The following is a 25,790-nucleotide window of genomic DNA, read 5'->3' as shown; positions in this document are numbered from 1 at the left end:
TTTTGTTGTGCTGTGTTTATTTCAACTCCAGAAATGGAAACATTGGCAATAACTGGTTAACCTACTGCAAATGATGGCACCATCAGAAGGGTTTTTAAAATTCTTATGAGTTGATCTTTTTTAATGTAAATACTTCATGTGTGATTTATGTGACATTTTCATTCTGACAGCTTGGCATTTATCACAAAAGGCAGATAACACATATGATGTGTTAGTTTATCACCTCTAAAAAAAAATAACCATCCCAGACATGTGGAGGAACAATGTTTGGGCTTGGGATGATGATTATGATTGAGCTGGGGCCAAACTGGATAACCTTGAAACTCAGAGAAAAATCCAAATTTAAATCCACCAATGTGACCCAATCCTAGTTTCCCTCGTCTACATCATGCCACCTGCCATACCCAGGCAGAGCTGGGAGAGTTTGGGAACTAGGAAAGGATCAGGGCAGAACTCAAGCTCAGACTCATGCCTGATATCCTGGTATTCTGAAGACAAAGTAAATGCAAGTCTGTAATAGAGTTCCCTGTCCTTCTCTGTATTCACATGGAAAGTTAAAACCAGCACATGTGAAAGATGCAAGAGCTGGACAAGGCTGAAACGGAGAGGCTGAAATATATCAACAGTTGGTTTCTGAATAAGGTGGTTGAGAGGAAGACAAAAAAGGAGAAGGGAAGAGATGGTAGAATAATATAAATTCAAAGAGAACAGTGTTCAGCTGTATCTAAGAGAATTCCCAAATGAGCAGCATAACTCAATTATGGTAAGCTTAGCCCAGACAGAGGCAGGATGAGTTTCAGCCTTCTTGTGAGCTTCTGTTGCTTCTGCAGCCACACATAGCTTTAAATACCATACCCGAGGTCTTGGGATGGCCAGTTTTGAGTTTTGTCCCACGTGTATGCCAAGATAGAGAGTTATATTTGGGTCCTCAGAAGTGGCCACGTTAAACACTATTATTATCTGACATGAACAATCCATTATGATGGGTTGGGCAGAGAATGGAGGCAGTTTATTCTCAGTTTAGTCCTTTCCAGTGACCTGAAAAGCCATTGCATTATCCAGGAGCTCTCAAGCTGTGTCCTTGGCAAATTTTGGAAAGTCCTCAGGGTTTGTGCTTCCTCAGTCACTGTATTCTGGGCCAGCTTTGGGGCATTAATTTGAGAAGCCACCCCTAAGCTGCAAAAGCCCTCACACTCATGGAGCTTCCTCCTATCACTTGCTGTAGCCTTTGGTGGTGACCAAAAAGCTGGGAGCAGCTCTTGTTTTAGTCTGGGACTAAATATGCTGGCTTCAACAGATCTCCCATTCAGGAAGCACTTGAACAGCCATCCTGGGTCTACTACACTGTGGAGCAGAGCCATTCCTGTACTCCTGCAACCCTTGAATGACACTTCATCCTTGTTCTTACCATTGCCACGGCTTCCCGATGCAGAATGAGGGATCTGCCCCCTAGAAATTGAAGGATTAGTGCTGCTTTTTGAATCCCACCTCAGAGGATGGAGCAGACAAGTTCTTGAATCCCAGTGCAAACCAGGCAGCTCTATAGAAAACACCCTGTACAAAACACAGGGATTTTCTATAACCAGTTGCAGACTGACTGTTCTGACAGTGGAGCAGTGGCATGTGCCAGCAGCTTTTGTTGAACTTTTAGGGCCATGGCTTCTCATGTGGAATTGGGGGGTGGGTTTGCTTTCTCACTGGGATAACCTGTTTCAGATGTCCTGTTGGGTCTCAGTAGTTAGAAGAAGTTGAACAGTAGAGGAAGGTGAGGAAGTCCAGCAAATGCTTTTCTTCCTTCTGCCTTCTCACTTTCCACTCCCTCCCTTTTGTCCTTTCTTCTCTTTATGTTCAGAAGTCTCCCAGCACTGGGCATTCACCTCTGGATTATTGTATAATAATAATAATATGTATTCAGGCATTTTCTGGAATATACCTACACTTCCCAGCGTGTCTGGTGAGATGTGGCAAAACACTATTGCAGCAGAAGTAAGGAAAGAATGTAATCCAGAGAGCCAACAGCTGTGTCCTGTGTGTGTGAACAGTGAGCACTGTCACTGATGTTACAGCCTGAAGAATAAAGCTGTGGTGCTGACTGAGTGCCACAAGAGGCCAAGAGAGTTTATTTGTCTCCAGTTCCTAAAACATTTAAGATTCACCAGTTCATTTGCTTTCTGCATAGTGATACTGCACTCCTCTGTAAGTTTTCCCACTGCAGTTTGCACTTCGACTGGCAGTGTGTGCAGAATTTCACTCCAATTTTCATATGGCTCTTCCTGCCTATCACTGTTAATACAAAGCCCTTCTCAGAACAGCTGAAGTCAGGTCCCTTGACCGTGAAAATCCCCCTTGGTCTGCTGCTTCCAGCAAAGCTTTGCTCTCTTACACCAGCCCTGAATCTGGCCTGTGCCATGCTACAACTGGAGCACTTCCTGGGCCCATGGGACCAGTGTAGCGTAAGCCTCCATAATTGTAGGTCTGGAAGAAATCCTTAGAAGGAAAACACCATAGAAACATGTCATTATTCTAATGGCCTTTATTTTTTTTCTCGTAAGACAACTAAGATCTGCAAAAGTAGCTACCTTCTGGAGGGTGCTATTGCCCTAAGTGCAGAAACACACCGTGTAGCTGGATGGATACCTGGGGGAGAGGCAGCAGTGACAGCAAGTGTGCGTGAAGCTTTTAGCATGCACCAGCACAGAACCTCTCAGCCCAAGAGCTGCAGTGATCCCAGCGATTTCCTGTCCCCAAGTGCAACTAGACTTCCCACAAGGACTCGGATTGATGGCTTTGTCAGTGTCTCCTCCCAGCTACCTCACTGTAGCAGGAGGCACTGGGGAGGGAGTGACATTTCCATTCCAGTAATGAAATCTTCTTGGCATTGCTCCAGTCCCCTAGGAATTCCTATCAGAAATGCAAATTACTTTGGTGGGGAGGGGAGTGAAGATTAGAGTTTGGAATGGAATTATATGAGCTAGTTGTGCCTCAGTTTCTCCTTCTGCCTCCCGGGGATAATGCAGTTTCCCTGCACTCCTCTGTTTAGCCAGGTTTCCAGAGTGTTGCAGGAGCTGCTGGGCAAGTGCTGCACGCTGGTGGCTGTGGCAGAGCTAAGAGCTGCATCGTGTTGTAACGATATTGCTCCTTATGGCGCCTTTCAACCCAGATTCTCACCGTAACTCCTGCGAAAAGGCAGCGCCAGATTTTTAAAAAACCTGTTTGTAAGTGACTTTTTCCACGCCGTTCTACTAACCCTGTGGCAGCAGAGATCTCCCTCCTAAGCTCTCTCCCTACTTTTCTGCTAGCGGGAAAACGGTCAAGGCCGAGCCAATCCTGCTTGAAGGGCACGGGTGGATCTCTTCACCTTGCCGGTGCTCCTCCACAGCTCAGCTGCCGGGATGGGGTGACCGACATCCCCGGAGCGAGGGGCCCAGCGGAGAGCAGAGTGAGGCCGAAGCAAGGAGCTGGAGAGGGCCGGCCGAGGGAGATGGGGCTGGGGTGCTGTGTGCATGAGGCGGGGCTCTGCTCAGCCTCGGCTTGGGGGGGCTGAGTCCCGGTGGTGGGCACAAGCCCTCCTCCCCTGGGGGGTTGGATGGTGCCCTGGGGCTCCAGAGAGGCCACATGTGGGATGGGGGATGACCGGTGTCCCGGCAGCTCCCGCGGATGTGGGTCACCCGCTCCCGGCGCTCGGCAAACCAGGCCGCTCGGCGGAGCGGCCCTCGGGGGGCGCCGCCCCCACACACCTCCTCGCCCTCAGCGCTCCCGCCCCGCCCCGCCCCGCCCCGTCCCGCCCTCCCGGGGGCTCGGAGCCCCGGTCCCGTCCCGGGGCGGCGGAGCGGGGGCGGCGGGCGCGGTGATTCGCCGCTTCGGGGGCGGTGGGCGCCCGGCTCATGCATATTCATGATGTGATGTCAGAGGGGGAGCACAGCGCGCGGTGACCGCCCGAGAGCGCCATTTCCTGAAGGAGACGGCGGCGGCTGGGCAGGGACGGACGGACGGACGGACGGACGGAGCGACCCGCAGAGTGGCGCCGCGGCGGCCAAGCCGGCAGGGGGAGATCGCCCGGCGGCAGCGACCGGACCGGAGCGGACCCGACCCGACTCGACCCCACCGACCCGCGCCGTCGCCCCGCAGCAGGTTCTCCCGAGGCTCGCCCCGGCCGGAGCCAGAAGTTTGAGCGTCCCCGTAGCCTCCCGGGCGAGCCCGGTATCGGGCGGCGACGCGGGGCTGCCCCAGCCGCTGTCGCCGCCGCCGCCGCCTGCACGGGCGGTGGGAGCCCCCCGCGGCGCCGGGAGCAGGGGGGAGGATGGTGGTGCGGGAGAGATGGAGCTGAAGCGGAGCATGGCGATCTCGCGGCTCCTCGTGCTGGGACTCTGGGCTGCGGCACTCCGGGACGTCGCTGCCGTGGCAGGTGAGCGGGACTGACGGCCCGGTGGCGGCGGGGCACTGCCCCCCGAGACCCCGGGTGCGGCGGGAGGGGCTGCGGGGCACGGCTCCGGCCGCCGGGCCGAGTCTCCCCGCGGGCAGCTCCCGCTCCGCCGCCTCTGCGAGTGTCGGCAGCCCGCTGAGGGTCGCCGGGCAGGAGCGGCCGGGCGCGGCGCGGGGCGCCTGGTCCGCCCGGTGCGGCGGCCTCGGGCAGCCACAGGTGGGGTCGGGGCCGGCGCGTTTTGCCCCTCCCGGCCGGGCACGGGCGTCTCCGCCGCGTTTGTGGGGCCAGCGACGTGGCGCTCGGGAGCGGCGGGGAGCCCGGGCTGTGCGAGCCTCGCCTGCTGCGAGTAGAGTAGCGAGTAATCCTCGCCGGTGCTGGCGGAGGCAGTGCACTGGTATGTGCCTAGCGCGGGCCGGCGCCGAGGAAAGCCGGGCGCTAATGCATTCCTGAGTGGCTTTGGTTGGGTTTTTTTTCCCTCATGAACTAATTTTCCGGAGTTTCACCCCCCGGTCGGCAGGGAAAGGCAGCGTGCTGGAGCGCCCCGGCGCCCCGGGCAGCCTCCTGCCGAGTTCAGCGGGAGTTTGGGCTCCGCGCCGTGCGTGGAGCCGTGCAGTGACACGGGGCTGGGGAGGCTGTGGCACAGGCTGGATCGCTAGATCAGTGTCCTGAGGAGCAAAAAGCCTTTACCCTGGCATGCATGAGCAGACGTCTTCCTCTCTCTCCACTCCCAACATCACAAAAAACATATGCTGTTCCTAGGAATTAAAATATTCAGAGGTAGCAAGTTTAAAAAACAAACAAACAGATGTGTCATGTATTTTGACAACTAGTGTGTTCACTTGCTGTCAATTCAGACAATTGCTTGATAAGACATTTAAAACAGTTCTGTTTCCTATCTATACATTTCACAATCTGCTGCTCTTACAGGTAGGCTTGGCGGAACCTATTTGGATGAAATGACTTCTTGCACAGTTGAATCAAGAATGTTGTCAGATGAGAAATAGTGAGTGGGAGAATAAAACGAGGAATAGGTGAAAATTAAAATTCCTGTTTGCCTGCTATGTGATTCTTCCTGATACATGCAGGAAGAGATGCTGCAGCCAAAACTGCATTATTGACCTGTGAAGTTATTAAAAATACTGATCTGTAATTCTTCATTTTGGTTGAAATTGATGGAGGGATTATACTTGGATAATATGGAGAACTCTGACTGAACACTTGTACTGTATGTTAATTTCCTACATCACTGATTCCTCTGCTAACTGAAAACCATATAGATTCTCTAACAATATTTCCTGGTTTAATTTGTGACTAACTCTTTCAGCAGGGCAGTCTGAAGGATGCTAAGTAGTTTGATTTTCCATGAAGGCACCTGCAATGAAAATGTCTCTCAGTTTGTGCATGTGTAGCAGCCTGGCTATATCAGTTTTCTGTAACACTGAGAGAGCTGCTATGAAGCTTTCATGTTGTATTCCAGTGCTGTGAATGGTGAAAGGGAGGATGCTTTCTGGCATGCACTGGGACATGTAGTTTGTGTTACATTTGAGTTAAGTAATGCGAGGTTAGATCATCCTCACTCAGGGTGATCAAATCCTTAGCCCAGCAAATAAGCTGTAGGAACTAAACTCAAGTGATCAGCTTGCCCGTTTCCAGTGCTCTCCGTGAATTTGTTAAATGAGTAACAGCAGACAGAAAGGCAAAAGACTGAGTGTCGGGAAACCAGCTGGGGAATCTCATTAAGGAAAGGAATAAAGACCTTCTGCCTGTGTTCTGGGTTTTCTCCGAGACTACTGGTACTCATCTGGGTACAGGCTGCTGGTGGCAGAGCGCTGGCTGGTCACACAGTGCTGGCTCCTCTTCTCCCAGATGTTACAACCACGCTGTGAGTTCCTCTGCTGCTCCTCTGCCCTGTGAGGTGGTGCCCTCATGGCTGTGGGAGGGTGGTGTTTTAGCAAGAAGGGAAGTGGCAGATCTGAAATCTGTGTTGGATTGCCAGTAAGGTTGTAACAGAGTTTGAGAGCAACAGGGCTGCTCACTAAGCAGCACTTTCTGACTGTCTCTGTGGGTAGCAAGGCATCCTGTGAGAAGCTGACCAACCAGTGAGCTGGGTGAAGTTGTAATGTACTGTGATACGTGGCCAGGCAAGAGTGATGGAGTAATTTTTTTCTGAAGGATGTGGAGTCCACTGCCAGGGCATAATACTGGACTAGGCTAGACCTGTTCTGGTCTGTCAGTCCTGTGCCACTGCATAGGAAATAGCCACTCTCCCTAACAAAACTAACTTTACATTTATTTTCTACCTTCCTGCTTTCCCACGGTCTCCTTTGATCTTCTCGTTCCTCCTTTATATGCCTGTCTTTCTTAAATGTGCTTAGATAGTTGGCTTCCGTGTCTTCTCATGGTAACAAATTCCATACATTTGCTTCTGCTTGAGGGAAACACTCCCCGTCCACCCACACATGTAACAGTGCTCCGGGCCAAATTCTGATCATTTCTGTGTCCATATAAACCTTCACCAGCTCTGGCCCTGCTGCTTTGGGGTGGCAATGGTGTAGCTCTGGGTATGGTGTGGTCCTTTGGCTGGACTGAAGGGTCCTTCAGGCAGTTCATTCAGCACACACCCACATCACGCGACAGAAATATCTGTTCTCTAACAGTTCTGCTCCTCAGTGAGGTATGCTGTGGAATAGGTTTTGCTTTCATGGGTTTTGAAAATTGTAGAGAAGCTCTCTGTAAGGCAGGAGAACAGTGTATGCTGAATAACAAAACATAATTGATTCTTTCTCATATCCACGCTCTTTGCAAATGCATACAATGGAGCAAGCATGATGTTTTCTCAGCAGCACAAGAACACCATAGCTTGGATCCAGGCCTGGGGAAAAGAGGGAGGTGTGGTAGCGTGTTGAACAGATGCAGTTAGCACTGCTGGATCACTGACACGGCGAAGCTCCCGGCGTTTCTGTGCGTCTCTGCTTGGGCACTGCTCTGCAGAACATCACCCTGCTGTTACACGAGTTGAAAAAATCCCCATGTACACACTGAACCACCACTTTTCTCCAGCAATTGTGCTTTCAGTGCTTGCATTTGCCTAGCAGACATAGTAGAGCAGTGCTGAGACTAACACACTCCTCTGCAGCGTGTGCTGGTAGGGTATGTAATTCCAGACCACCAACCTAGAGTAATTTGCTGTACTCCAACCCCCCTTCTTCTGGGGGTGGGGCGGAGTAGTATTTTTTTTTTAGGTATGAAATTTACAGGACCTCCAATCAAATTAAAGGTGTCCCAGGGTCAACCCGTGAAACTAAATTGCAGCCTCGAGGGAATGGAAGATCCCGAGATGTTGTGGATCAAGGACGGAGCAGTGGTGCAAAGCATAGACCAGGTGTACATTCCAGTAGATGAAGAACACTGGATCGGCTTCCTCAGGTACAACAGATGCAGAGAAAGAAGAATAACATGGAAACTATTGCACAGTTTTCTGCTGTCAGCTATATCTCTGCAACTGCAGTTCCCTCAGTGGGGCAGAGTCCTTAGGGCTGCAGTTCACTGTGTGGCAAGGGCATAACTGAGAGCAGAACTGAAGCCACTGAGTGCTGAGGTTTTATCCACTAGAACCATATTGGTTTTCTGACTGCTGTGGGGACAGGTGCTTTGCTAATGCTTGTGATGCTTGAGACGTGACTTCAAGGTGAAAAGATGGTCTTGCTTTGTTTGTTCATCTTGTTCTGCCATGCAGCAGTATAAATAGGTTTTCTCTCTTGTACTCATCCTGTTCTCTTACTCTCTCTCTCTTGAGCTGTCAATCTGCCTGAAGGATGAGGATTGTTGATTGAAATGATACTTCCAGGACTACATACCTTTCCTTTCTTTGGGGAGGAGTGTTTGTCCTCTGAACCATCCCTGATTCATTTTACGATGAATCCTAATTTATTCCTATTACATTTACACTACGTGGTATCAGTCGTGATCCATTCAGAGGCATGAAACTCTTGTGCAAAACAGATCTGTGCACTTTTATTTCAGCAGAAGAGGGATGTCAGCTAGTTCTGTAAGTACTGAGATAAACAAGACCCAAGGTTCTGCTCTTTTTTATGCATTAAAAGAGCTTGTACAGGCAAACATACCAACACCACGAGAGCTCAACACTGTTGACTGACTGAGCTCTGGCTTCATCTCCTCTTACATTTCTTGGATTGACACTGCACAGGGTCTCCAATTCCGCCAACTAAAAGTCTTTGTGTTAAAGCTTGTCTGTAAAAAAACATTTTGGTAGGAAAAAACATCTGTGCACAGTAAAACTATTGCATAACATTATGTTGTGGAAACAGTTTGTCTTGAAACTATACTGTTTACTTCCCTCCAGTTCTACTAGTTAACTCTGTCCTTCACAATCTCATTCTGATCTCCTTTCTTGCCTCTTGTTTTGCTCTGCTGAGAACTCTCTCTGCAGCACCAGAGATAAGTTAGGGTGCTAAATCTGGCTGTATGTGAATCTCTCTCTTCTTTTTCCTTTCTTCTCCTAAAGAGATAATTTCTACCACTCCCGTGTGACTCTCTGATGTGATCACTGTGTTTCAGAACATGGGCAGGACAGCTGATGCCATTTGAAGGTCCAGCTTTGAAAACTGGGCTGTAGGGGGTCCATTTTGGGCATTTCGGCAAACACTCTCCCTTTTCTGTCTTCCTTCCTGAGACATCCTTCCCCTTCTCCGAGGAGGACTGCTAGCCTTAGAAAGGTGGGCATCAGCTCTGCGCAGGATCCCTGCATGGCAGCGGATGCACGGCTGCACGGCCTGCGGGGAGCAGGCAGCACTGCTGCCCTGGCAGGCTCTCCGAGGCACTGGTGCCTTTGGTGGCTGAGACCTCGTTGCTTTGGTACCAAATTCTGCCCTTGCTCACCATGCACCAGCATAACCCCTTGAAATCACAAACTGGGAGGCCCAAGGAGTTCTGCAGCGTGAGCCACTCTTGGGATCAGGATAGTGCTGAGCGCAGTTGAGGCAAGGGGGACCCTTTTCTGACCCATCTGTTCCTGTATGAGGCTGTTGCCGGTCCTGTCGCCTGAGGCAAAGCAGTCAAGCTCGCTGGAGGTTTGCAGTGTGGAGTTTCCTGCTAGCTCAGATGTTACAGGCCAAGCTGTCACACTTGAAGGCTAGCTAGAGTCATGATTCAGGATGGAGATGACCCCTTCCTATCCTCAGAGGACACAGATGACTGGTTTTCTGCGCAGATGTTTTGGAGGAAGACTGTCTGCTCTGCAAGGACTTTCTCCACCCACTTTAGAGAGGAGCCTCCCATCTCTGCTGTTTTGCCATGTGCTTTGTGCTGGCTGGCTGTTGATCTCCTCCCCAGAGCTGGCTGTGTCTCAGTGGGTGTTTTCCATGCATCTGGTTTGCCAAACACTGGAGGGTCCTTTGGGGCAAAAACATGCTTTATCCACATAAAATATCGATATGGCTTTTGACTTTTTTCAGCTTGAAATCCGTCGAGCGGACAGATTCTGGGAAGTACTGGTGCCAGGTTGAGAACGGGGGGAAGAAGGAAGAATCACAACAAGTGTGGCTCATAGTGGAAGGTAAGGAGGAGTAGTAGTGCTGGTTTCCTTTCACGGCTGACCCACCAATATGCTCTAGGTCAAAGTGGTGAGAGCAGATTGCTCCAGTGACAGGCTTCTTGGCTCTGAACCATTGCTGCTGACTGCAGAGAAATCCTACAGAGCAGGAGTAAGAACTAGGAGAACTGCTTCAAAGAGCAGAGCTGTCCGTTCATTGCCTTCTGGTTTTATTTTGGCATGTTAGGAAACAAGATCTTTTTGTGCAAGCACATTTCTTTCCAGCTTTTAAACCCATTGTTGCGGTCATCTCTAAATAATTCACAGAATGGTGAATAGTTCAGGTTGAGAGGGATCCATGGGATTCATCTGGTCCAACCCACTTCTCTAAGCAGGGTCATAGTCTGCTTCTGTGTGTCAGCCAAACAAGTCTTGGTGGGCAAGGTACAGTTTTAACGCAGTTGTGAGTTTTGTGAGGAGTGCTGTACAGCAGCACTTCATAGCTGTGGCTGCTCCATGTGGCACTTTTCTGTCTGGGGTTGTCTGATAAGAATGGCTTCTACATGGCTGCTTAAAATCACCCAAGGCAGTGTGGATTGGTGGCTTCTTACTTTCTCTAGTTTCATTTCCCTTGAGCCATGGTTCTGTTAGATCCTCTGTTACAAGCTAGTAGTCACAGGATGGCTTAATATTTGGTGAAGAAGTTGATAAGAACAATGCATTTGCAGCAAGAAGTAGTTTTTTGGATATATTTGGTAACATTTTGGGGAAGAGCTGACTTGACAGCCCTAGACGGGGGAGCAGGGAGGGTGTTGTGGGAGGTGATGTGTTCTGGGTATTTTACAGCAAAAGTCTCGCTCACTCAGAGCATGGGAACATTCATAGCAGCTCTCACAAGAAGAGTAACACATTCTGCCTTCCATAAATCCCAGCCTTTTGTCCACCTAAATTATCAGGTGAAGTTTCATCTGGAGAACATTGTTTACAGCTTAAAACACTCTCTCATATGGAGTTTTTATTTCTATCCAATTACCATGGTCTGCTCCAGGGGTGGCTGCATTTGTATGGTGGGTGCATTAGGAGTGATTGGGTAGCTCAGCATGCCAAGCTGTCTGAAATAAACATGCTGCCCTTCTGGACTGCACAGGCAAAAAGTATCGAAGTCATAAAAAATCAGCTGCAGTTAAGTAAGATGGAGTGTGTTGAGAACGAAGACCAAAGCTTACAGCAGAAGAGAAAAAAAACCGCAACCAGTTGCCTTTATGAGAAAAACAAGTACGGCAGAAGGTAGTTAAACTACATGACCTGGGCATGTAGTAATGTGTAAAGGGAGTTGGTGGATATAATTAAAAATTAACAAGTAGTGATAAGGGGTGGAGTTAAAAAATGTGTCAGCTCTTAGCATAAGAAAGCACCTGGGATATCAGACCCACCTTTGCTGTTATCTCTGTGTGTTTCTTCCTGGGACGTGCCAGCTTTGTGGCAGTGGTTGCTCTGTCAATAACAGCTGTTCTCTGACTGAGAGAATCTTTACTCTGGTGATTTGCAGCCTTCAGTAGGTGCTGACATGCTTCAGTGTGGCACACAAATAAATGTGGACTATTGGTGACCTAACTTAGAATGAGCTTGACTGGATTTTTATGCTGTGTAATATCTGCTTAGGTAGTCTGTTTCTGCCAGATTTTCTAGCAATGGTATTTTAACTGTCTTGTAATAAAAATGTTTGATCTTATTAAACACTTCTTAGAATTTACAAAACCAAAACTGTTTTGAACCTGTTTCCTGGTTTAGAACTGAGTCTCTGGCCTTACTGAGAACATGATAGTGTTTGATGGCTGGAGAGGTGATCTGAGGCACACTGTGGTGTTAAAAAATGGATTGTGTTTCTTACAGAACTTTCTGTCTGAAATTATACCTCTGACTATGTGGCTGTTCCTGGGGCTGCCAGCCCCCATTGTGGCTACAGTCAGAGACCAAGCCACACCCGTGTGGACACATTCCCCTGAACCAACACTGTCTCAAAACTGAGCTGTACATAAAAATCAGCCCTAAAGGTTGGATGCTGGCTTGGAAGAGGGGAATTGGTGGAATAATTTCTTTGTTTTTCTGCTGATTTCCTGACTGCTGGCTGCTCAGTGCCTTCATGGGGCATCTGTGAAATGGTTGTGCTGACACTCACCTCTTGTACCAGGAACTGGGAGGCTAAATGTGTCACAGGCAGCGAGCTGTCCAGGTAACATACGGACGGGGGCAGTGCGAGTTCCTCAGCTGGATGAGTCAGCTGCACTCCCTCAACTATGAAAGTTTTTAATTGTGGTCTTGTCTGCTCTGTTTAGCTGCTCCTAAAGTGAGAAAACCTGCCGAGCTGGGCAGGATCTTCCTGAAAGTTTACCTTGGGTGTCATGACAAATGGACAGGAGGCAGGGATCCTGCTCACAGGTAGAGAAACGGTGGTTATTTTCCCTTCTAATCTTCCTTGGAAAAGGAGGGCAAAGCAGGCAGAGGTGTCACAGCTGGTATCTCAAAAGCTTACTCATTTTTATTGCTTATGTATGAATGCAATTAAAAAATGAAGTAAAATATGTCAGCAAAAACAAGCCGTATGTCATGACAATGGATATACCTGTCCTGAACATTAGCCTTTGCAGAGATAGGCACTGTCATTCCTCAGGAGACTTGGGTTTAGATCTGTTTTAATCTGTTCATTTACTTCTCTAAGGAAAGGAGGCAAGGAAGGCACAAAGGAGCTGCTACCTGAAAGATGCGAACCGTGACTGGACAGTCAGCAAAAGACTGAGGAAAGCACTTTTGGCTGGAGCTTGGGGGAAATGTCAAGTGTTAGGCTTCTAAATCCCTATTTAGGCACCTGTATTAATTGCCTGCTGATGGAAGTGCTTGGGCCTGTCATCTTTGGCCAGGGACAGACACTATAGTTTCAGCATGTGAATGCACAATATTGTCAGTTCCTCTGTTTCTGTGAGGAAACAGATCAGCAGCTTCCAGAACATGCTTTTTCCAGCTGAGAATGCCTGATTTTGGTTGGAGTAAGTGCTGTTGGTAGCAGCAGTGTTTGACACACAAAGATTTCTGTATAGAAGGGAACTGGACATTTCTCTGGGGCTTCAGCTTGTCCACCAATCACCAGAAATACATACTGGCTGTCCTACATGGTCAGCACTGCTGCTGATGGCTGGTGAAATTTGTGCTACTGGTTTGGAGCACTGAAACCGCTAGAGTTTTGGTATTGCCCATAAGAGGAACCACATCTCTTGATGTGTGGAATTACAGTCAGCTATTGCCACTTAGAGATGATCTAAGGTAGCTTTGCAGCATTGCAGCTGCATTCTGCTCCCCGTGGGCCTAATCTGATACCTGTTGTACCAACCAGGAGTCTTTCCATGGTGGGGAGCAGATAATTACTGAGAGAGCTGTGTCCGTGGATAGCCTTCAGCTCTGAAACAAATCAGCCCTGACTCCGAGGCAGCCCGGTAGTCGTGGTGTCAGAGTGTGCTGGAAGGCATCTCCATTCAATTAGGCTGCAGAGAGAGCATTGTAAATGCTCCCAGGCTCTCACCACGGGGATTCTTTCCTCATTCATGGGCTTGTTAAAGCCAGTAGTTCAACACTTTCTCAAGCTTCAGTTTTAAATGCATGGCAAGAAGTATCTGTAGCTGGATTAGCTGTCTTTTAAAGTGGTGTCTGCCACCACTAAAGTTATTGACTGTTGCCTCTTTAAACTTCAATCTCTCCAGCTGAAAAATTGAGAAAATACTACCACTAAAAGCCATTTCATAGGGGAGTCTTGGAATTGAAAGTGGTTTTTCAAAGGCATTGTGGGAAGCGAGCACTCTTTCTCTCTAATTTCCAGTAGCAGCACTTAGGTGTTCGTGCCCTGAGGTGATGAAGCATATCTGACCCTTGGTTTTTGTGAAGGGCTTGGAGGGCGTCGGATTCAGCCTAGCAGCAGGACAGATGGATGTCCAGTGTTAATGGAAATAAACAACAGGCAGTTGCTCCAGTTATTGTCACTTTTCTGTTGTTTTTCCAGGTGTGCCCTACTTTACTGTGGAACCTGAGGATGTGTCCGTGTCCCCTAATGCTCCATTTCATATGGCCTGTGCTGCTGTTGGTCCCCCTGAACCAGTGACAATTGTCTGGTGGATGGGAGACTCTAGAGTGGGGCTTCCAGACGTCTCCCCCTCCATCTTAAATGTGTCAGGTAAGGCTGCTGCCACTGCAGGGGATCACTTAGAGCATCAGAGGAGGAGAAGAACTCTCTTCTGATCATGCCCTGGATGTTGGGTAGCCACATAGTGTGGGAATGGTGTTTAACTCTGCATTAAAGGTTGAGTGGTCACGATCACATACAAAGATTATCTTGAGGGGTGATGGTTGCCCAGTGTGTTTTCTGCTGGCTTGAGGCACACAGGCTCTTACAGAGTTTGGGTGTGCCTGGCACTCTTGTTGAAGGTGCTGTTGAACAGGTGATGCATTGGATGCCTCTTGTTCCACCTTGTGGAGGGTGTTCATGGTTATATGAAGTGACTCTGTTGGTGCCGTTGCTCTTGGAACTCTCCAAGCATTCACATGCAGCAGATGCCATCCCCTCCCTCTGTGCACAGCCCTGTCACACACTGCTTTCCCCTCTCTTACCCACCCCCATCTCTGTTCTTGCAGGCTTGCTGGATGATCTTATCATTGAAATCTGACTGCCCCATGTAATTGTTTGATACTTCAAGAGTGATTGTATCAGTGCTGAAATGGGCTGGTTGATACCCTTCAAGACCAAAGTTTGCCCCAGGGCAGAGCTTTCCCCAGCAGAGTCAGCAGAAAAACTCAGGAGCCAGTAGGTGTTAGGGCCTCTCTTCAGACCACTTTCAGAAAAGGGTGATGTTTCTCTACCTAGAGCTGACTGCAGCTATTCTTGCAGTTACCACTTAAAAGTAACTTCATTGTAGTTAGTTGTCCAACAGCCTTGTGTTGTGTTTTCTCTTTGCTGCTGTTTTGGTATTCTCAACACCCCTGACCCAAAGTTTAACTGGTTATTTAGAAAGGAAAGGTTTTACAACTAACAGTTGTCTCTAGGGCCTCTTTATCAGTGTTAACAGTTACACCCAGGGTGAGTTTTTGTATGTCTTTGGCCATCATTTGAGCTGTCCAGTCCTATTCAGGCTTTTGATAGAACCTTTTTTATTCAAAAATCAAAGCATGATTTGTAATTTGACATGGTTTTAATCATCTGCTCCCTCTCTTATGTAGCCACCAGTACTGTTCTAAGTTGAAATGAAAACTGCTCCCTTATGATATAATCTGCCTGTTGAAATGGAAACTGAAAAGATGGATAGTCAAGAGGAGAGAGACAGTAAAAAAATGTCACCTCTCCTCCACTAACTCATCCCACAGCGCCTCACAAAATATCTGTTGTTGAGGGGCAGTGGCTTGTAAGCCTGAAAAAGATGTCTGCTCCTAGTGATTCTCCAAATGAATTGCTATTTTATTTATTAAGTGTCTTCAGCACCTTTATTTGTTTCCAGTGTTCTTTGGGATGCCCCTTGGGCCCACCCTCTTTCAGTATATTTTGGGGTGTCCCTTGGATATGTCTTGTCTTTGCAACTTAAAACATTAGCAAGACAGAACATACATGGTTGGATTACCAGAGCATGTCAAAAGAGGCAGTTGGTAAGAAAACAAGCATTGCTAGCTGAGGAAAGTATCACACACTGAAGAAAATAGTAACAAAATACTTGGCTAGAAAGCAAACATTTAGAAGGTTCAGCAGTGTTGTATTTGGAAAGCAGTGCTGGCATGGTGCTAGGGAACACGCAGTTCCTGGTTTGTGGTGTATTTTGTATTTTCCTTAGGGCAGGGCTGTGTTAGGTTCTGTCTTGGGACAGGCCTACCACTTCAGGTGCTCTGCTGTGCTGCCTGGCCTTCAGCCTGTTGGCAGCACCTTCCTCTGGTTCACAGGGATGAGAACAGCACTGCCTCCTCTCTCCCATTTCACCTTCTTTGCAGTGCTGCTAGTCTCAGGCTTGGGAGATGAGTCAAAGGTCAGAGACACTGTGCAAGCTGCTCTCTGCAGCTCTGAAATGTTTTTCCTTCTGAAAGTGTATGCCCACAGTGAGCCAATCTTTAACTTTTCTCAGATAGAGTCTTTTCAGGCAACTGAGGGCCAAGCCACGTGACAATAGTTGCTGGACACAGTTCTCCAGGCGGCTTTGCAAATCTATCTCAATTCCAATTCATTTACAATACCTATATGTGTCCTGGGAGAGCCAGACATCATGCCATGATGCCATGGGATGGATGGATGCTCGCAGAAGACATTCTGACTTGTATTACCCCTGGAAAGTGTTTCAGTGCAGATGCAGTAGATTTAACTTCCACTTCCTTTATGTGTCTTCAGAAGTTCTGATGCAAGGTGAGGGACAGGTGAGCATTGACTAGAAATAAGCAGCATCTGACTAAAAGTTTTCCTGGGCTTATAGCCCAGTTGGCAGATGAATGTTGCTCAGGTGTAGGCTGAGGCCCAAAGCATTGGGCTTTGTGTGAGCTCACAGTTCAGCACAATCTTTGCTCCAAAGAGACTCACCAGAATGTGAGAAGCAGACATCTACTACCTGAGCACTATCAGCTGCTGTCCTGACAGATTCTTCCTTTTCAGTGCTTTCTGACACTTCCATGAAAGCTTTTCTGCTTTGCCACACTCCCCCCATTAAAAATGTGTTTAGCACATTATTTACGTTGAAATCTTGCCTTTGATTGTCACCCAGCTCACCCCTCCAAGTGCCTGTACAACTTGAGCTGGATGTTACAAATAACTGAAATTCTGCTGAAGGTGGAAGATGGATTATACAGCTATTTGTGTTTCCTTTCCTTTTCTTGGCTGATCTCCAGGTATTAATCAAAGCACAGTTTTCTCCTGCGAAGCTCACAACGTGAAGGGATTGTCTTCATCTCGGACTGCCACTGTTCAAATTAAAGGTGAGAGACTGGGTGCCAGAGACTGGGCAGGGCCTTGGATTTGCTCTCTGGGGAGGGAAAGTAGAGCACCTTAATGCGAGGAGTTGCCTCAAGGCTGCCAGCAGTTGAAACAATGCTTTGTGTTCCAACAGCAGTTAACACTTCCTATGCAGGGCCGTATCCCTATCCCAGGCTGTTGAAAATAATCAATCCACATCTGATTCAGGAGTGGAAATGTAATGTCAAATGACAGCTTTTCCTTGAAACTGAGAGAGCTAAGGCGATTAAGTTGTTTGTGAGAGATGAAGCTGATATGAATTTGTAGCAGGGAAGTCTTTCCCTCTTGGGAATAGATGGGTCTTGTTAGAGCTAAAGAGGCCGTTACTTCTGCTTTCTTTTATTAGCATCACATTAGATGCTGAAAAAGTCAAGGAAGGTGATCACCAGTGGCCAGTAATGAATGCTTATCCACACTGGGTTTATGAATTTTATTTTTTAAATTATTTGCTCTTTAAAAACGCATTAAAAACAATTCCTAGCCTGTGCATGATCAGTTGCCATTTGGAAGTCTCCAGGCTGATGTGACATTTCCTCTGTTCCTCCAGGTAACTGAAGCAGGGATAATCAGAGCAATCAGCTCTTCCCCTCTTCTTCATGTTGAGATGCTTCTGCATTTGAATTTTTAGTCATGCTTTAAAGCACTTTTAATTATGTGATCATCAGTTCCAGGAGAGGCATGGCACAAAAATAATTTGTTCCAAGTGGTAGCTTATTGCTCAGCACAAATACAAGCAATCCTTTATGTACTGTAGTTGTAGTAGCTGGTGTTCATTAAAGGGCAGATCGAAATCCAGCTGTAACCTACTGCTCTTGGAGTGTGTTTTTGTTCAGGACATTGTGGTTACTGCTATGCCAAGAATGCAGTACGTTGCACTAGTAAGATTTATAACTTAATTTAAAACCATTTGGAGTTGTTGCCTTAAAGGCTTGTCTACACAGTGCAGTTAGTTATTGTAGAATATATCTTCTATGGATATTTTATCCTGGGATAGAATTTAGTTCACAAAGCTATTACACTTTCAAAAAATCTTGTCAAGGCATAATTTGAAAAAACATTTAGCATAAACAAGCTTTTGAAGTTTTTTATGTTAATACAGATTATTAATTTTTAACCATTAATAGGATGAAGGGGTAAAGATCTCAGAATTCTCTAATTTCCCAGCAATTATGTTTAGCTGAAAAGCGTTCCTTCAGGGATCACCAGCTAATGAATCTACAGAGCCTATTTAGGAGGGACATATTGCCATCACACACTTGAGTCACACACGTTCTAGATCTGAGAAGGAGCAAGCTTAAGTCACTCAGCTAACATTGCACCAGTGTGTGGCATGTCCCAGAGACAAAAATTCAGGTTTTGAATAGCAAGTCCAGTAGTCATAAAAGTTATGTCTGTAGTACCTCAAAGATATGTCTAAAGAAGTAGTTATAAATTACCTAAGTGACGACGCTTTTCTAAATAGAAAAGCTTCGAAGATCTAGTATAGCCCTCTTAAAATTAAAACAAAGCTCCTATACAGCAGAAATAGGGCAGGCCCAAATAATGTTTATTTTGTTCCTGTTCCTATGAATATGCAGAATTCAATGAAGTTACTTCTGGAAGTAGTTGTCTGTGCATGCATGTTTGGGGCCTTCCTCTCTTACACAAACCCATCTGCTAATGAAGACTCTTAAATCTTTCTACAATTTATTAAACAATTAGTTTCTTCTGTGTTTCCAGAGGCAAATATTTTTGCTAGGACATTGACAAACTGTTAACATTTCTTCCTATTTGCTTCTGTTGTTGTTCATTATCTATTCTCTGTAGTGCCCACAATGTGCTGGGTGTACTCCAAGCAGAAAATTACTGTTATTGTAGCCCACAGTCCCCAGCCATTACAAAGCCCCATTGTTCAGCCACTCTCTAAGCAGAGAGGAAGCTAACTCTCTTATGTTAACACTCAAGGTCCTGTTTTCTGACAGGCTTTCTCTGCAGCTAACACTTTTAGGGTTGTATCCCGTGTTTCAGAGCACAACAGGAAACAGCCGCCCACAGTTTTTTCCCAAGAGATGGTGGGACAATGCATCTGGCCCTTGCTTGCAGAATTAGGAGAAGGTGCTAGCAAGCCAGCCCTCCTCAGGCACTGTCTCCTTCACACAGGGGGTGTGTTAGCAGTTGGTTATTCTCACTGGTGGCACAGCACATACCTCCTTTGAGCCTGCCATCCTGTGTTGAAAAGTACATGTTTCTAAACCCGGAAGTTACAGGTGTGTCTGCAAAACCTTGAGTTATGGACAATGTTTCAGCAATACCCAGTAAGCAGTAACAGCAGGATTTTTTCCCCTTAAAGAGCTTACAGACCTGAACACAAAACATCAAAAGAGAATGAAACAAAGATGCAGGAAAGTCTTAAGTTAACTAACTAATAACTCATTGACCAGCTTCCATCCCAGACCCTTGCTCTCCTGCCCCACCCACACTCCCTGTCCTTATCTAGGTGCCAGGCCCTGCCCTGGGTCCTGGTAACTGGTTAACCAATTAACAAAGGCTTTATAGGGTTAATCAGTGTCACCATCTATTCGTCTCCTCCAGGCCCTCTGTAGAGATCTGAGTGTTTGGGCTCCGTATTTCTCTTGCAAGGTGGCCCTGTGGATATGCTGAAGGCAGCAGTATTGTGTTGTCCTTGGTGCAGCGAAGTACAAAGGTGCTCTGGCAGGGTAGAAGATGCAGCTGGAGAAATCCTGCCTTGCAATTACTTTTCTGTTGCTGCTTTCTGTTGGATACAACTCAGGAGGCATGGAAAATTTAATCTGCAGGCAGAGCCTTGTCCTGAGGATGGGTTTCTGAAAGAGGACTCCTGAGGTTACAATTTGTTGAGGTGCTGCAGGGAAACTATTACAAGCATCAGCATGCAATTTTTTAAAATAAGAGGAAGGTCAGGGGAGAGGTTAGTATTCATGAAGCTGCTAATTTTGTCAGGAATGAAGTGCCAGAATGAGAACTCAGAGGTGAAAAAGAGATGGTGACCAGAAGGATAGGAATTAACTGTGCAGAATTACGGTGAGAGGAAAGGAAAAATCAAAGGGAAACATCAAAGATCCTTAAAGGAAGCCAAGCAGTTTGATGCTGTTCTGTGGTGGTAGGAAGCACAAGCATCTGATTAACTGTCCAGTCTTGGAATCTCATTTTGTTCCTGGCTCTGCCCTTAATTTGCGGAGTGGTATCAACCATGTGTGGCAGTGTGACAGGCACTCCTTTTGGCTTGAATTTCCCCTCTGTAAAACAGTTTATTCATCCCAAGTCTGAGGAGGCAGTTTTCAGTCCAGGCTCTGTCCCAGAGTGTTTCAGTGGGGGTTTGCAGTGGACACCTGGAGGCAGCACAAAGAGGTCTACAGCAAATCCAGCTCCAGGGTATTCAGGTCACTACAGCAAGCCACCTTCCACCCAGTGCTGGCAGAGCTGGTGTCAAAGGCTGGACTGAGAACCCGAGGTGGGATTTTAAAGCCCTGATTTAGTTCACAATGTGGGTCCACAGGCAGCTGTGTGCAGGGCTGAGTCATGCCCTGCAATGGAGCGGGAAGGAAAGAGAGCTGAGTAGCAAAGGTGTAAACATCACACACTGGCATTGCTATCAAAGAGATCAACCACTGCCTGTGTGCATCGATGGACAATGATGAATGGCTGACAATAGCTAGTCCAATGTTAAAATAATGGTTTCATTCACAACAAGTCAGGGACACTCTCTAAAGATGTGATATTTTACTACATTTCTGTTAGTGATTTCATTGCATAATTTTTAGCCTCAAGCCTCTTCCATTTCCACGTGAATACCTGCTCAGTTCTGTGTACACTGAAAGGTCTCTTTGTTTCCTTTCTAGCCATGCCTCTCCCACCTCTCAATGTAACTGTAAGCCAAATCACCAGCAGCAATGCCAGCGTGGTCTGGGTGCCAGGATTTGATGGCCGTGCACCTCTCCATTCTTGCACTCTTCAGGTATGGCCTCTCTGGGTTGTGCCCTGTCCTGCATAAATAATAGGACTTACTTAAGCCACATTTCCTGGGCTATCGTTTGCTCTCCCAACTTCTTAGCAGTGTTCCAATTCTTACTTCACAGCCTTAAAACATAAAACCTTAATAGGAGGCAACTCAGGTGCCAAAGAGCAGGTCATGAACTTCATGCTCAGAAATTAAGCATTAAAGACTGGCTGCATTCTCCAGGCCAGCTGGTTATCAGTTGCTTTGTGGCAGCTACTCCATACAGGTTATTACACTGCAGCACACATGAAGCACACAGCACTCTGTGGGAAGTGCCCTGGAGCAGCTGTGCTCACCCTTCCTGCATGGAGCAGTGGCCCATGGTAGCTTGTACCAGGGCAGGTGCCTGTGAGTCCCACACCAAATCAGGCCTGTGCTGTGGGATGCCAGAAGAAAGGCAGGAATTCGGACATACCAATGAATCCAAGGGATGAGGAATTTGCAAAGTATAGGATGTGGTACAGGAAAGGTAGGAATGATGGAGGCAAGAGGCAGATTGGGCTTTTTGATACAAGATCAGACCTATTTGCACGTTTCAGAGCAAATTTAAGTCCTGTCTCTAAATCTTGATTGGTTTTCCATTGTCAAAGACCAGTTCTCCCCAGAAAATCACACTTGATACTATTCTGTAGCCCTGTATTCCACGTCTGTGAAAAACTGGTCTGCTTCTTGAAGTTCCTGAGAACAATGGTATGTGTCCAACCTCGGGCAGAGTTAGTTTCCATCATTGCATACTTAGCTGTAGAATCAGATCAAAGAGCAGGTAACCCAGTGAGAAAATAAATGGTGATACCCAAAGCAGGCTGTGCAAACACAACCAGGCACATTCCCCACGGATTTATTTGCCAGGCCCCTATGGTTTCCCTGCCTGATTATAGCAGCATTATGAGCTGAATTTCTGTGCAGTGTTGCCAGCTATGCAGAGGAGGATTATAAACTTAAGGTATGCTGGAAGCAGTCTAGCTAATTTACTTGTAGTCCTCTTTTTATTTGGGGAGAAACCAGAGGTTTCATGCTCTGCTGTTTATTATATTTCAGACGTAAGGAAATCATAATTTAGTTTCAACTCACTGGCAGAAAGAACTCCTAGATGCAGCTGGCACTGGTTTGTGGGTTTTGTTGCCACTTCTGTTCTTTTTTGCAGTTGAAAATACTTTTCTTCCTCTGTTTTACAATGCCAGTTATCTCGAGCTGGAACAACCTATTCTGTCTGGCTTGCACGCTGCAATGCTAATCATTCTGGGGTTTAAGTTCTCCCTCTCACTTTTGGCAGGGGCAGGGGTGGGGGATGGGACATGTGGAAGAGGCTGAATCAGAGCAGCCCAGTTTCTGTCAACTCAGCAGTCTCTCACCCCTTTTCTAAGACTTTTCTGTTCTATTTGGGGAGGATGGAGTTCCTGCATTTTGAGTCTGGGAGCGGGATAACTTGGCAATGACCCTGCACTGTCAGAAAACTGTGCTTCCTCTGACTCCCACATTGAGAGATTCTGTGTGAGGCATTGACCTACATTTCCATGTGAAAATGCACATGTTCCTGCCTCTTCATGATTGCATTTCTGCTGGGAGTCTCCCAGAAAGAGAAGGGGGATTGGGAGTTTGCTGTGCTGTTCTGGCACTCAGGCATGGCAGCGGGTGCCCCAGGAGCACCGTGTTCAGACAAGCAGATTGCTTCTGGGGACAGGGCAGGGAATGGCAGTGTTTTCTGACTGCTAACAGAAGCCAAGTTCCAGGGTGTGAAAGGGGCAGATGCACGAGCTCTTGGGAGTGTTGAACAGAAATACATCATCCAGCAGACGGGGTTTAACAAAATAGTTGTCTTGTTTTTTCCGTGCTGTGGATGACAGTGATAATGACAACAATATGCTTTTCTATTCAGGAAACTTGAGATTCTTCCTTTCTACCAGCCAAATAAACCAGTGTGCCAAAAGTGTATGTGAGAGTGAGCAGAAGGGCAGTGAGAAAGGAAGAAAGGCTGCCATATAAAATACATAAAGTCCATGTGACTTTTTTGCTTTTGTCGGTACATCTTGCTTTTACTCTCTGCGTTGCTATTTTGTATGCACTTGAAGAGAAAGTCTGAGCCTGGGAGTTATGCAGTGATTTCTGCTATTGTTAGTACAAAAGTAGGAACATTCACTCTGTCTGTGCATTAAAAGCAGATATATCTGTTTTTAACATTAAAAGCACAGTGATATCAGATTTAAATTAACATTCATGCTGCTTTAAAGCTCAGATTTGGAAACAAGAAAAAGGGATGTAGGAGTGGTAAGAAGTTTCTTTCCAGTTTAATTTGAAGCAAGTTAGTTGAACCAAGTCACCTATGTCTACCATACCTCTCATCCACTACAAAATTGAAAATATACAAACTTATAAAAAAAAGAGTTTGGCAAAAGGTGACAGTAGGCAACAGGCAAATTGCTCTACTGGTTTTCATTGCCAGATTTAAACGAGTCTCAGAAGCTGGCTGCTACCACTCAAAGTGACAAGCACATTTAGTTTTCTTTAAAGGAATAATAATCTACTGTAGAAATTGTAACATTGGGAAGGAGCTGTTTTAAAATATGGAACCAAATTTTATATGGTGGAAAATTTCTGTGCTGCCCAAGTGATGTCACTTCATGATTCTTAGTTTGACAACTCCCATTTCAGTATTTTAAGCACCACTGGTGCTATATCTGTTCTTACACATTCCTAAAGTGACAATTAAATTCTTACCCATGTGAACATGTTAGTCATATTGCTTATGGTAACAGTCATCTCGTTTCACTGTTGGCACAGGTAGCTGAGTCACCAGATGGCCAGGAGGTGTCCACTGAAGTCACCCCAGTGCCACCCTTCTCCTACACCGTGCAAGGCCTGAAGCATTCCACCAACTACAGCGTCCGTGTGCAGTGCAGCAATGAGATGGGCAGCTCCCCTTTCACTGACAGGGTTTATTTCCAGACCCTGGAGCTTGGTAAGAAGCAGCAGACAAGAACAGGACAGCAGTTCTGAACCTGTAAAAGAGACAATTATAAATGTCATTAACTCCTTGCTGCTTCTGCAGTATGGGAAACATTCTGCTGTTAGATTGCTCATCCACTCTGAGGGTCTCCTAGAGCAAAACAATGATACACAGCCAAATGTGGTTAGTAGCAATGATGTGTGATACAGGGGTTTACCCAGCCATGGGGCTTCTGCATGCTGGTCCCATTAGCTCTGTGAGACTCGTGGGATCTTGAGAGGTGCTGACCTGTCTTCTCCACTTGAAGCCACACGCAGACTGCTGGGGGTTTGCAGAAGTTGTTCTCTTCCCTCACACCATCTCTTTTCTGGATGATCTCAGGAACTGCCATTCTCTGCCATTTTCAGTGTGGATAGTGCCTTATTTTCCTGCACAAGTGATGGTGTTATGTTCTCTGCTTTCAGCTCCAAACAGCACCCCTCAAAATATCCATGTTATTCAAAGAGATCCTGATCTAATTTTGGAGTGGGAAGGTGTGGCTCCAGATGTGCTGAAAGAAAATGTCCTGGGATACAGACTGGAATGGATGCAGGATAATGTAACTCAGGTAACAGATTGAGAAGGTACTGAGCCATTGAACACAGAATTACAGAAGGTTCGTACTAAATTTTCTAGGCATTAAGGTCCCTCATCCATACCAGGGGGTTAGATTGCTGACACTGCTTTTGTGTAAATGGATGTATTCTGACTTTAGGGAATGCCTCAGTATTTGACTTCAAGATGTAGGACTATTTCTTCCTTCCTGGAATATTCAGAATTCCTTCACTTGAATGTTCATCTGCAGACAGACCAGTTCTCTGCCATTGCTTGCACAAGCAGGACAGCATAGAGAGAATCCACTTTGTCTCTCTCTGCCTCTTTCTGGGCTGTCCAGCTCAGACAGTACAGGATGTGGGCTTTCTGCCTCCTGTGACTGGGCCTTGGTTTTCTAAATCCTAGCAGCAAAGGTGTATTTAACAAGTGAATGAGTTGTGCTGCAAATCACAGAAAGAAGGTTGTGGATTCTTTAGTTTTATTTACAATACTTAGGGAGTTGAAAGGACCCTGACAGGGTAGAAGGCCTTTCATTTGTTCTTTGGCATGGACCTTTCCCAGGTATCTATCAGCCTTTGAAGTTCACAGCATTTCTTATGGTTTCTAACTTCCTAATAAGTGTTTACCCAGTGCTTATTAATGAAGAGCAAGCCTGTAATAGTAGACAGCTAGAGGGAAAAAAGAATTATTTCCTATTTTGTATGACCCATTTCACACTAGGTTAGCGTCATTGACTTTGAATGATGGTATTTTGAGTTCTCATTGAATTTACTCTGTGTCAGTAGTGGCAGCCAAATATTCATGGTTTTGCTGTATGAAGAAGGTCCGTGAAACTGCTGAAAATATGTTGACCTTGCTATCATAAGTGAAAATTTGGGCTGAAATTCAGAAGCCATTCAGGATTTGGTCAGCAAGTTAAAACAGACAAACAGATTCCTCCCTTGGATTAAAACCACCAGATGCTTTACAGTAAACCACAAGAAGGAGGTATATCTTTTAATAGCAGAAGAAAGCCTTATTTCTATAGCAACGTGCATGGGAGGACCTCAAAGGAAGAAATTATTAAACCTTCTATCTCCCTTATGCCTTGGGAAACTACTAGCAATTTTTGGGGAGAGAAATCCAAGACAACAGCCCAAATCTCAGGCAAAACTGAGATAAGGACCCAGAAGTCACAATTCCCAGCCCTTGTTATAGTGCCAGTGAAGTACATGTTTGGTACTGTTTTGGTTTAAAGGTGAA

At 46.6% G+C, this 25,790-nt stretch overlaps 1 protein-coding gene across 2 annotated transcripts in view; it reads left to right on the top strand.

The window, feature by feature from the left end:
* The first annotated feature begins 3,780 nt into the window (after positions 1 to 3,780).
* The window catches only part of TYRO3 (TYRO3 protein tyrosine kinase), a 41,526-nt gene continuing 19,516 nt past the window's right edge, over positions 3,781 to 25,790 (top strand). Inside the window, exons 1-8 of one of the 2 annotated variants that reach the window (XM_064424622.1) lie at positions 3,781 to 4,405; positions 7,666 to 7,849; positions 9,898 to 9,998; positions 14,023 to 14,193; positions 16,872 to 16,958; positions 20,853 to 20,968; positions 23,789 to 23,966; positions 24,419 to 24,561. In XM_064424622.1, the coding sequence (XP_064280692.1) occupies positions 4,318 to 4,405; positions 7,666 to 7,849; positions 9,898 to 9,998; positions 14,023 to 14,193; positions 16,872 to 16,958; positions 20,853 to 20,968; positions 23,789 to 23,966; positions 24,419 to 24,561 (1,068 nt within the window). In that variant the 5' untranslated portion in view covers positions 3,781 to 4,317. The remainder of the gene's footprint in view (positions 4,406 to 7,665; positions 7,850 to 9,897; positions 9,999 to 14,022; positions 14,194 to 16,871; positions 16,959 to 20,852; positions 20,969 to 23,788; positions 23,967 to 24,418; positions 24,562 to 25,790) is intronic. The other variant, XM_064424623.1, reaches the window with a different exon arrangement.

The sequence above is a fragment of the Passer domesticus genome, chromosome 6 (genome assembly GCF_036417665.1).
Source record: "Passer domesticus isolate bPasDom1 chromosome 6, bPasDom1.hap1, whole genome shotgun sequence".
In the NCBI taxonomy this organism is placed as follows: Eukaryota; Metazoa; Chordata; class Aves; order Passeriformes; family Passeridae; genus Passer; species Passer domesticus.
This window is presented reverse-complemented; position numbering and strand designations above follow the sequence as displayed.